Below are 13,537 nucleotides of genomic sequence, written 5' to 3' on the forward strand. Positions count from 1 at the left end.
AAAATTTATAAAAAAAATATATGTTAAAATAAAAAAAAAATATATTTTTAATATAAAAAAAATATATTAGTAATATATTTTAAATCTATAAAAATATAATTATGAAAATATAAAAAAATTATATAAAAAATATATTTTTTATATAATTTTTGTATATTTTTAAATATAAAAAAAATATATTTTTTGTATATTTTTAAATATAAAAAAAATATATTTTTTGTATATTTTTAAATATAAAAAAAATATATTTTTATACATGTATTTTTTATATATTCTAAGATATATTTTTAATATATTTAAAATATATACGAAAATCGGCCAAAAGTTAGCTATTTAAAATATATTTTTTATACATATTATATATATATTTTTTATGTATTTTTAATATATTTTTTTTATATTTATTATTTATTTTTTTTATAAATTTTTTTCATGGGGGCTGTCACCAATACAGATCAAAAATTTGAAAAAAATTCCGAGTTCGAAATTAGACTATAGATCTTCATAATTATTTTTGTTACACAAGACCCAAAAAAAGTTTTTTTTACATAAAAATCATACAGTTAAACAACAGAAATATCATTATTATTTAAACTATGTGAATTTTTACTTTATGTGTATTTTTATTTTATTTTACTTGCACTATTACTAGAGTATTGCCATGACGGGTTCACCGAAACTCATTTTTCTAACTACAATAGAACCGAATTGAATCGTTGAGTGGTAGTACACTTTGAGAATTGAACATTGAAAAGATGATTCAAACTTTTTATTTATTTTGTTTCGATTTACTTTATCCATTGCAATCCTAGTAATTGAAGATATCCATAACAATTTATCCAACAAATAAATTTAAACACATAAATAAAATAAAACAAAGTAGATAACGTCAATATAAAAAACAAAATATCTCAGGATTATTTTCGTTAGATTTTCAAGAGTACTTTCTTGACATTACCCTCAACTTATATTCGCTCAATAAAAAGTATCGAGTTCTTTAAAAAATAAAACAATAATTATTTACTTTCAGTAAGAAAAATAATTATTTTTATTTATTTTCTTGTGTAAACTTTTGAAAAAGTAATAAAAATTTACACCCGCAGTAAGTTTTCTTAAACTAAAAATACTTATAGATATTTTTGTTACATTATTATATTATTATTGTGAAAAATTATTATTACTTTAATATCTTTTGTTTTCACATAAAAATTTAAATTCATAAATTTTTATTGTTATTTCATAAATTTATCGGACTATTAAATTTTATTGTTTCCAAAGCTATAAAAATTATTATAAATTTATTCATTAAATATATTTATTATGCACATAAATAAATAAAACAATATTGAAAAATAATATTTTATCACATGCATAAAAAATTAATTAGTTATCTAATTAATTACTTAATTAAATTATTGTTAATTTTATTTTCAAAAAATTTATTCTATTGAAATAATCAATAATTTGATTGCCAGTTTAATAAACCACAATTGTATTGTTATCTGTATTTGTGGATAATAAAATATATAGATATATATATATATATATAATATAGATGACACACTAATATTAATTTCCTAGCTGCATATACGTTCGGTTATGCAATATAATAATGCATTAATTAAAATTAATTAAAACTTAGTTCGGATGTTCAGAGCAAGTGTCGTTGTCATGACAGCACGTGTATTGTGACGTCAAAATTGAATCGACTGGGATGCAAATAATCCACAATAATTTTAAATCTTGTATTTAAATTGTCAATTGCCAATATTATATATATATCATTTTTTATCGATATTGAAGTTAGCCGACATCTAATAATTTTTTGACTTTTTTTTAAACAATAAATTATAAAAAAAAAATTTTGGAAAAAATTGCACCTGTAGTTTTTTTAAATTTTCTACATGTGCATTTTTTTTTTTTTTTTTTTTTTTTTTTTTTGTAATCAATTCGTTGAAAAAAAAATCAAAAAATTATCAATTGTCTGCCAACTTCAAGATCATTCATATTTTTTTAAATCAATAATATTATTCAGGTTATATAGGGGGGGGGGGGTCGTAACCAAAAAATTTATTTTTTAAACATTCACTTTGAATTTCATTAAAAAAAAAAAAATTTAACGTATGAGTCACCGAAAATTTAGTATTTCCCTAAGTACCCCGTTTTGTCTCCCCCTCCCCTCTTTGTCAAAAATAAATTATATTAGATTCAAATCTGTTTTGTAAGAATATATATAAGATTATATTTATATCTTATATTAAAATCTCAATTTTTCTTTAGATGTCTATATCTACTGCAGTATTCATGACTGAATAATCTCTCGTCAATTCAATTTCCTAAATTCGATTTATACTACATATAATATATATACGAATACGACTTTATAATCAATTTTTATTAAATTTCAATTTCAAAAATAACTTATTTTTTAAATTTGAAATAAATTACCAAATTTCTTATGAGCTAAAAAAATAATTATTTAAAAAAAAAGCGCGGGAATTATTTAAATAAATTAACCAACCGCGCTAACAAAGTTGAGTTAGAAAAATTGTAATTTAAAAAAAAAGCGCGGGAATTATTTAAATAAATTAACTAACCGCGCTAACAAAATTATGAGTTAGAAAAATTGTAATTTAAAAAAAAGCGCGGGAATTATTTAAATAAATTAACCAACCGCGCTAACAAAGCTATGAGTTAGAAAAATTGTAATTTAAAAAAAAAGCGCGGGAATTATTTAAATAAATTCACCAACCGCGCTAACAAAGTTGAGTTAGAAAAATTATAATTTAAAAAAAAGCGCGGGAATTATTTAAATAAATTAACCAACCGCGCTAACAAAGTTATGAGTTAGAAAAATTGTAATTTAAAAAAAAGCGCGGGAATTATTTTAATAAATTAACCAACCGCGCTAACAAAGTTATGAGTTAAAAAAATTGTAATTTAAAAAAAAAGCGCGGGAATTATTTAAATAAATTAACCAACCGCGCTAACAAAGCTATGAGTTAGAAAAATTGTAGTTTAAAAAAAAAGCGCGGGAATCATTTAAATAAATTAACCAACCGCGCTAACAAAGTTATGAGTTAGAAAAATTGTAATTTAAAAAAAAAGCGCGGGAATTATTTAAATAAATTAACCAACCGCGCTAGCAAAATTATGAGTTAGAAAAATTGTAATTTAAAAAAAAGCGCGGGAATTATTTTAATGAATTGTCCAATCGCAGTAACGAACAAAAAAAGTCCGTCAATTTTTCTTACTCGTCTTGTTCTTACTTCCTGTAGAGCTGATTGGTTTATTTTAAATGTAACCAACCAATTGCAAGCCTTTAAAAAAAATTATCAAGGTTTTAAGGTCGGGAGACAAAAGAGCTCAGCGCTGAGCCGGGTAACGAACATGACAAGTTCAGTCTTGCTTACAAGTTGTCAAAGCAAACATGTGTTGTACTTAAATATATATATCTATACATATAAAATAATATATTTATTTTAAATCTATATTTATAATATAATTAAATTGAATTAAATATCACGATGAATGATGATATATTATTAACCGGAAGTAAAAGGAAATTAAATGACCTTGAGAATGTGGAGGAAAATAAAAATAAAAAACGACGCGATAAAAATTACAATGAATATGGACGTGATTATTCAAAATTATTAAATAACAGTTATATTATTGATAGTGATTCTGATGTCAGTGATCATGTGTAAGTATTTATTATTTATTTATATATTTATGACAAGATTCAAGTGCCAGTTTTTTTTTTTATTGAAAAATTGTTGAATTTTTTTGCTACAGTGAATTATCTGATTTTGATGCTGATGCTGATGAGACTATTGAGGTTGAGGATAATCCTGAACCGAGTACGTCATCGTTCACTCATACTAATGATTCTAATAATCTTTACGGTAAATAAATTATTTTTTTTATTTTATTTATTAAAAAAAAAAATTAATTATCAATTATTCTAGATTCAGATTCTGATTTGAAAGATTACGAAGTTCTAGATCAAGAATTTAAAAATGAAATGGATTTTAATTCCGGTAAAATCATTTTTTATAATTCAATCGGGAAATTTTTTTTTTAATTTTATTTTTAATTACAGTTTTTTTTTATGATACTGAAGTTAGCAGACGTCTAATAATTTTTGGATTTTTTTTTAGACGATAAACCAGAAGAAAAAAAATATTTGAAAAAATTGCACCTGTAGTTTTTTAAATTTTCTACATGTGCATATTTTTATTATTTTTTTTTTTAATTGATTTATTGAAATACGAAAATTCAAAAATTTTTAAATGTCTGCTAACTTCAGGATCATTTTTTTTTTTTATATTTAAAATTAAATTTTTTTTAATCTAAAAGACTTAAAATTATTTTTATTTAGACATTCGCAAAAATGATGAAAATAATGATGATGATGATGATGATGATGATGAAGATGAAGATGAGCTTAATCGAAGCTTTGAGGACAATGATGATGATGATGATGATGAACTTAATCAAAGATTTGATATTAATAATGTAAATATCCCATACGATTCATTCGAAGACACTTTCGATCCAACAATAACTGAAAAAACCGAAGAATTATTAAAACAGATTGAAAAAGTTGAACAAGATGTCGCACGATCTCGAGTGAGTTGTTTATCTAATTCAATTTTACTACAAAAAATAAAACCCGGTGATTTTAAAATGTCTAAATAATTTTCAGCAACTGATCGAGAGCTGTAACTTGGAAAAACTTCCCGACAAAGGTGAGCGTCAAAAGGACATTCTCGAGTTCAACGAATCGGAATTAGTTCGTCTGCGCAAAGAGTACGACCAAGTTCTCTCAAGCGCGAGCGTAAATAACCAAAGTCATCAGCCAGGATCTCGGCCATTCACGATGAACAAACTCCAAGTTCTCCATGGCACTCTGCTGTCCTGTCCAAGTGAGAACCAGCGTGAAAAAACTCCCGATGGTTTAAAGACGGCATTGAAACCTCACCAGGAGCATGCCTTAGCCTGGTTACTCTGGCGTGAGGCTAAAAAACCACCCAGTGGTATCTTAGCCGACGACATGGGTCTGGGGAAAACCCTGACGATGATTTCCCTGATCGTTAAATCAAACGAGGATCATCTTGACTCGGACTCGGACGATAACGCATCAACAACTTCAACCTCCGTCCCAGATCCTCGGGTATCAAGTGGATCAAAGGTCCAAGTCAAAGGTAAAACCCTCGTAATTTGTCCCGCGTCATTACTACAGCAGTGGAAAAATGAAATCCAACATCACTGTCACGAAAACGTTTTGCTCACTAAAATATATCACGGAACACAGCGTACCAACGATCGTCGTCTTTTAGCACGTTACGATGTCGTCATAACGACTTACAATCTCGTAGCACGTGAGTTTACACAAAAATCACCCTTTCAACCTGGCATACTCTCTCGTATTAAATGGCAGCGCATAATCCTAGACGAGGCTCACATAATACGTAACCCCAAAAGCAGTTACTGCGAGTCCGTCTGCGACCTCATGGCCGAGCATCGGTGGGCATTGACCGGCACGCCGATTCACAATCGTCACGACGACCTTTACTCGATAATTAAATTTTTACGTCTCTCCCCCTTCGATGATCACCACACATTCCGCAACGCCGTCGGCTGTCAAAGCGCTTCCGGCAATCAGCGACTGACAACTTTTATAAAAACTTTTATGCTGCGTCGCACTAAAGAAGACTTGCAGAATAAAGGTGACATGGAACGTCTACCCGATCGCACATCCGAAACAATAATTATTGAACTAGATCCTGATGAGCGATCTGTTTACAGTAAAGTACTCGCTTATTCCAAGTCCTTGTTTGCGGCGTTTTTATTTATGAGAGCCAACAAAGGTGAAGGGCTGGGTAGTTTTACTTACGACTCTATTGCTTCGCAGTATAATAGAGCTTATGATGACAGCAGTCGTAGAGGAAATGGCCGGCGTACTGCAAATGCCGGGGCCAGAGCTCGTGGAAGACCTAGAGGCAGAGCCAGAGGAAGGGGTAGAGGAAGAGGAAGAGGATCAGGATCAGCAATAACTGTTGATCACTTACAGTTTTTAGCAGAAAATTCGCATGATTTAAAACACACAAGGATGGTTTGGATTCTTGTCCTAATTTTGAGACTGCGTCAGTTATGTTGTCATCCATCATTGATTCATGGACTGCTTGAAGAGACGGACATCAACACCATTGGTATTGACAATGATGACAGCAAAGACATTGACATAAAAAAAATATCAGACATCACGAACATCAACAACGTCGATGGTGAAAATAATGAAAATGTTGGGCTGGGAAACAGCGAAGATTTGGTTGCAAGCAACCCAGTGTTCCAACGCAGCCGCAAGAGTTCAAAAGTCCGGGCGGTTATGGAACGAGTCGTGGAAATCCTCAAGACGAAGGATAAAATGATAATAGTGTCGCAGTGGACAGGATTTCTGAATGTAATCGCTGAAAATTTTCGCGGTTTACGCGATGCTAGGTACGCGATGTTCACCGGAGCAGTCAACGTCAGAGACCGACAGTCGGTCGTTAACGATTTCAATGACCCCGTCAGTGACACGAGGATCCTGCTGCTGTCATTGACTGCCGGTGGAGTTGGATTGAATCTCACTGGAGGTAATCACATATTTTTTGTTGACATTCACTGGAATCCACAGCTCGAGTGCCAGGCGCAGGATCGGATTTATCGGATGGGACAGACTAAAAAGGTCTTTGTTTATAAATTTATTACCAATGACACCATCGAGGAGAGGGTAAAAGAACTCCAGGATCACAAGCTGGCGTTGGCTTCCTCCATTTTGACTCCTGGCGCAGATCGATCCGGCAACCGGTTGACGCTCGAAGACTTACGGAAACTTTTCCGATAGATCTTATATTTATTTTCATGATTAAATATTAAAGATATATTTTTTTATTACAAATGTTACAATAAATTATTGTAGTGAGTAAAATAAAGTTTTAGAATAATTTTATTTTTCGAGTTATTTTTTTGGAGAAGACGTAAAAGACCGAGAGATTGATGATGCTGGTAAATAAATTTAAAAGTAATATGTTTGAGTATTGGAAAGTAAATTTTTGTTCGAGAATTATCTGACAGCTGATCTGGTGCTCACAAATCACGAGCAACAAGCTAGAACAAATAACGTCGTAGTTGGGAATTGGTAATTGAATCACGCTCGGCGATATACCTTTTTTATACCCACACTCGATTTGCCGTTTGTGGTTTGATAAAATGAACCGAAAAAAATTTTTTTGCATTATAATATTTAATTTAAAGTTGGTTTCATTTTAAAAACTCGATATTCAATTCAATTGAATTCTATTTTATTCTATTGACTCAAAGCTAGAGCTTTAAATATTTATTCAATAAAAAAAGTTATTCAGACCTTTTTTGTTGAGAATTTAACGGTCTACAAAAAAGGTCGGAATGACTTAATGCCCGAAATCGATAGTTTAAGCTCTAGAGGCTTTGAAAGCTCGTTTAACAATTTTTAGTCGGCAGTTCTAATAAAAATGAAAAAACAAAAATAAAAATAAAAATTACGGCTTAAATAATAAAAGTATCGAAAAACTCACATGTACTTTTTTTTTAGCCCTTTAAATTCTATACAAAAAGTATACGGATTACTTTGGCTTAGAGTAAATATTTCAAGTACCAGAAAATATTTTTTCAAATTTTTTTTATTTACCGCTTAATTTTTTTAAAATTATCTTATTTTTTAATTTTAAAATTATTTGTCCCGCGTTATTTTTTTCAAGCCGATAACTTCAAAGGGGACATTTCAGATGTACAGAGAAATATTAAAAGTTTTTTTTATTTTTATTGCAGATGAAAAGAATTTTTTTAGCATCGATTTAAAAAAAAATGTATATCTTTTTTTAAATTCAAATCTTGTTGAAAGATACTGATATTTTTGTATTTATTTTTAATTAAATTTGCATTTCCCTTTCATACAAAATTTAATTTAGGTCTCAAAAAATTAAACTAGATATTATAATTATTTAGTTTTTGAAATTATAATCATAATATCACGGCGGCTTAATTAAAAGTTTGACTACTTAGTGAACTATCGAAATAATTTATCGCTATACTTTAATAATTAAATCTGTTTAAATTTTAATTAACGATTGTTTTAGAGAAAAAATAAAAATAAAAAGAAAAGAGATAACGGGAAATGGGAGGTATAAAAATGAAATGAAATGATGAGAAAAGAGCTTTTTAAAAAATACATATCCTTTGTGAATGAATTTACGAGCTCGATTCCCGTGTCCACTCACGTGTATCAAACAAATTCATACGATTGTTGTTTATTTATTTTTATTTACTCAAAACTTTTTTTATATTGTCTACTTATATTAAGCAGGTTTAATTCTTTCATACAAAATAATACCCTCGGGAATAAAATATACAACTGGTTTATAAATACTTTTTAATTTAATGATTAAAAAAACTTAAATTTCGATAACAAAGTGACCAATAGCGAGACAGCTGAGGGAATTTTTAAGTTTCAGTGAATAATTTAGTTATAAAATAATGAAATTTTTGGGGTGGTCCGTTTTGCCCATCTGCTTTTATGAAGAAATTAAAAAAATATTTTAATTTACCCACAGAAATAATTATTTTCCCGCAACGGGTCTCGTTACCGTAAATAGAAAGAAAGATTTCAAATAATGGGCAGTACACAGAAAGAATTTTTTGATAAAAATTACTCTGTAATTTCGAGTAATTCTGGGCCGTTGCAAAAAATTGGTATTTTTTGTTTTAAATTTAATATTTTCCCTAACGGACCCAAATTACGGTAAATTACGGTAAACCCACCGTAAATTACGGTAATCCACCGTAAAATACCGATTTACCGTAAATTACGGTGGATTTACCGTAAAATACGGAAATACGGTAATCCACCATAAATTACGGTAATTCGGTAATCCACCCGAATTTTTTGCGATAGATTTATCGTATTCGACGGTAAATTTACGGTATACCTGCCGTAATTTACGGTAATCCACCGTAAAGTACCGATTTACCGTAAATTACTGTGCATTTACCGTAATTTGCGGTGGTTTTACCGTAATTTACGGTGGATTTACCGTAAAATACGGTAATCCACCGTAAATTACGGTAATTCGGTAATCCACCCAAATTTTTTACGGTAGATTTATCGTATTCGACGGTAAATTTGCGGTATACCCGCCGTAATTTACGGTAATCCACCGTAAAGTACCGATTTACCGTAAATTACGGTGGATTTACCGTAATTTGCGGTGGTTCTACCGTAATTTGCGGTGGTTTTACCGTAATTTACGGAAATACGGTAATCCACCGTAAATTACGGTAATTCGGTAATCCACCCGAATTTTTTACGGTAGATTTATCGTATTCGACGGTAAATTTACGGTATACCCGCCGTAATTTACGATAATCCACCGTAAAGTACCGATTTACCGTAAATTACGGTGGATTTACCAAAATTTACGGTAAATCTACTCGAATTTTACGGTATTCTACGGTAGATTTACGGTAAATCAGGTCTGCTAGGGTTTTGTTTAAATATTAACGTTGCTAGACTATGTTTTACTCTTCTACTGAGTAATTTTTTAAAAGTCTCATATTCAATCGATTATTGTGAATATCTCATCTTAATCTATTCATTTTTACTCCATGCGATTAATATTTACTCCCCAATATACCATTCTTTTAAACCCATTAACTTTTTGATGAAAAACTGCTTATAACTCAAATAAATTTTCTATCTATGGAAGTAATTTTTACTCTAAACTGCAGAGTAATATTTCAGTAGTCTCCGTTAATCATCGGTTAATATCGGCTTCAATTAAATGTCTTTTATTTTGCTCGCGACAACTTACATGTTACGCACACAAACGTAGGCTTGGAAAAAAAGACGATCTCTGTATCTCTCTATAACTTAATATTTATTTTAAAATTAAAAAAAAATTTGTATCTTTTCTTCTTCAACACAATAAGAGTAATTTTTTTTTTATTATTTTTCAAAATATTTATTTTAAGTCATATTCTAAAGCAATTAGATGATTTTTAGATTTTTTATGAAAATTTCAGCCTATTAATTGTAATTTTTATTGTAATTCAATATAAATTTTATAAATTGAATCATCAACTTTTTATCATAACCTACGAGTAAAAATTGAATTAGAGAGAATTTATTTAGACAGCCGCTAGATGTAATTTTTACTCGTAATTGTGAGTAAAAATTAATCTGATTGATTTTTACTCACTGAAAGAGTAAAATTTCGTAATTCGAAAGTAAAAAGTCGTAATGGCCCAAGATTACTCGATTTAGAGTAATTTTTAGAATAAAAAACATGGCAATATTCATACGAAAATTCTTTCCGTGTATTTACTTTCGTCGTTGAAAAAATTTATAAAAATGACACATAATAAATAATAATTTAAAGTTCACTTGGTTCCGTAATGTTGATACTGCAACAGTCACGCGATATTTTCTTATTTCGTCCATTAAAAGAATTATTAATAGTAATCCATTATAATCTAACAAGACAAAATATAGCTTTTATTTAAGGACACTCGTAAAAAGGAAATAACTTTGAATAAAAGCATTATTAAGACGAATGAACCAAAGGAAGTAGCAAAGATTTCATAATTCCTTTTCGGATCACGTAGCATCCTTTGTCTTGCTCACTTTATCGTCTTCTCTTATTTATTTGAGTGTACATAAGTCTGCTGACAAATCTTTAATAAAATAGACAAGATATGCTCCAGATGCTTCAGATATTTCATCCTCTTTATATCTATACGACATTTCTCACTTGAGAGATAATAAATACATGACACATATAAGGTCGCATCAATACCCCCAGCGATCTCTCCTCTTGCCTTTTAGAGTCTGTTGAGTCTGAGGTTTTATAGATCCTTGATGAATATAAATATATATATAAACATACCCTTGTCAATTTCGCGTGGCAGCTTCTACTCAATCTGCTAAAAATAATTTACGCCATTAATTTTATTTTTTTTATCCTTTTTAAGGAAACGTTTTCGTGATTGCGGCTATTCTATTGGAGCGCCATCTTCAAAGTGTGGCGAATTATTTGATACTGTCATTAGCGGTAGCTGATTTGTTAGTTGCTTGTCTAGTAATGCCTTTGGGTAAGTATTTTATTAATTTGTTACTTCATACATAAAATATTTAAACTTAACTTTAGGTGTAGAAGCTTCAAAATAGTTATTTTCGATACGTATGCGGAACGGTGAGGATTCTGACGGCTTGAAGTGACGTCACGAGTTTGAGGCTATGGGCGCTTTCTTATCAAGACCGGATATAGTACGAGGTCTTGATGAAAATGTTTCCATAACCTCAAACGCGTACCTGCACTTTAAGTCTGTCAGGGTTCTTACCTTTGAGCAAAAATGTTTTAAGTTGTGTAGGAATGTAGAGACAGATAGAGAAAGAGAAGTCACTTTTCGATACAAGTTCGAGGAAAGTTAACCAAACTATAGATTGCCAGAAATCGTATAGTTTGCGCCCTCTGCATGTTGCTTGAAAATCAAACTTTCGCGGTTGATATGAAAAAAAATTCATTTTCTATCACAAGACCCAGAAAAAAAATTTCAAGCCAGAAAAGTAGTAAAATTTTATTTTCGGCCGACAAAAAATCCAGGTAGTGAACACGAGGCCGAAATTTAGCCGATGGCCGAAAACTTGGAAATTTTCGTTCCTATATTGAGTTGTTAAAAATTTTTCTAAGTTACCGAAAATAGCCTGACTCAAATTTCGGGCTGTTTATTAAAAATAACAAAATTTCGGTGAGTTTTCAGTCTCTTCCTACAAAATTCTACAGCTTGGGCGTAATTTTGCCTAAATTTAGGTCTCTTTGAATAAACTTCTGTACACGGAGAAAAAAGTATAGTAAAAATTATAATACTATAGTAAAATATACTAACAGATATGAAAAAATACATTCTGTATTGTAATTATTACTAAACGTTTAGTAAAATTTACTAGGTAGTAATAATTACATAATAAGATATTAAAAATTACTATACGTAATGTATTTTTTGCTAAGACGATTATATTTTTTACTATTTGTATAGTAAATTTTACTATCAAGTACTATTAATAAATACAAATTTAAGAAAGTAAATTTTCTAATACAATATAGGATTTGTTACTATACAAAATATTAAAAATTACTATACGCAATGTATTTTTTGCTAACACGATTATATTTTTTTACTATCTGTATAGTAAATTCTACTATGTATAGATAAAATTAAAAGTTGGTGGGGATAGCATATACAAATATGTATTACAAGTTCTGAAAGTTTTGTTCAAAGGACACATCGGGCCGTCAGACAGTGGAAAGGACTCGCGCGCGGGAGATCAGGGTTCGAATCTCGGTTAAATCAAGTGATTTTTTAAAAAACAAAAATCCACACCAACACCAATACAGATGACAGAAATAATAATAATAATAATCAATAATAATAAAAAGTTGAAAAACTATTAAAAATTTAATTTAATTTTTTTCCTTTCTAATATAGTAAAATTTACTAAACTGGGATAGTAAAATTTACTAAACGACTTGTAAAATATGCTAATCTGTTTATGAATTTTTCATATAAGTCATAAGCGTTTCAAGATTACTATCCAAATTTAGTAATTATTCTCATATTTTTTAGTAAAATTTACTATATTTTTTTCTCCGTATAGTATCGCGTAATTTCGGCCAAATATTTTTACCTGAAGACTTGAATATTTTATTTTAAAAACTAAAAAAAATTTAAAAACAAACTACAGTTTGTAAAATAAATATAGTACTTAACTTTAGAAACAAACATTTCAAATTTTTTAGTGTGTCATTGTTGACAGGAGCCGTGTACGAGGTATCCCATGAATGGACACTCGGTCCCGATATATGTGACATATGGACAAGTACTGATGTTTTATGCTGCACAGCATCAATTCTACATCTCGTAGCAATTGCTTTAGACAGGTATGTATTTTTTTTACATCTTTTTTAATATTTTTCCACAACACACTTTAATCAAACTTGCATCAAATTTAATCTGTCATACGTCTACTGAAATATCAGTCTTGATTTAACTTTTTTCGTATTAAAATGAAATGTAATTATCAAATTGTCAGCTTGGCGAGCTTTCAATATCAATACCATTCAATATCATTCCCATTAATCTTTTTTATTACAATCATTTTTAATTTATCCGTCAGTTTAGTTTGTAAGCAAATAATTCCCGCTGATTTAACATATTTCATATATATATATATTGCGATATAAATTTTATCATTACTGCCGATGATGATTAATTAGTAAACGCACATTAACATGATGAATATATTTGTAAACTTTCCCATTATCCTCGAAATCCTATCGTCTAGTAAACATCCTGGATTATTAATTTAATTCATTATTTTACATCAATACAAATGTTTTATTACCAACACATATATATGCGTCCATAAATATGCGCGGGCTAATTTTGTTCAGTA

General features: G+C 29.4%; 1 protein-coding gene across 3 annotated transcripts in view; it reads left to right on the forward strand.

Annotated features, from left to right (window-relative positions):
• Positions 1-3,384: 3,384 nt before the first annotated feature.
• LOC130674983 (transcription termination factor 2-like) overlaps positions 3,385-13,537 on the forward strand; it is a 35,449-nt gene continuing 25,296 nt past the window's right edge. For 2 of the 3 annotated variants that reach the window (XM_057480436.1, XM_057480438.1), the window contains exons 1-7: positions 3,385-3,706; positions 3,799-3,908; positions 3,972-4,043; positions 4,385-4,635; positions 4,712-6,644; positions 11,056-11,175; positions 12,899-13,022. In XM_057480436.1, coding sequence (XP_057336419.1) covers positions 3,528-3,706; positions 3,799-3,908; positions 3,972-4,043; positions 4,385-4,635; positions 4,712-6,644; positions 11,056-11,175; positions 12,899-13,022 — 2,789 coding nt within the window. In that variant the 5' untranslated portion in view covers positions 3,385-3,527. The remainder of the gene's footprint in view (positions 3,707-3,798; positions 3,909-3,971; positions 4,044-4,384; positions 4,636-4,711; positions 6,645-11,055; positions 11,176-12,898; positions 13,023-13,537) is intronic. The other variant, XM_057480437.1, reaches the window with a different exon arrangement.

Source organism: Microplitis mediator, chromosome 9 (genome assembly GCF_029852145.1).
Source record: "Microplitis mediator isolate UGA2020A chromosome 9, iyMicMedi2.1, whole genome shotgun sequence".
In the NCBI taxonomy this organism is placed as follows: Eukaryota; Metazoa; Arthropoda; class Insecta; order Hymenoptera; family Braconidae; genus Microplitis; species Microplitis mediator.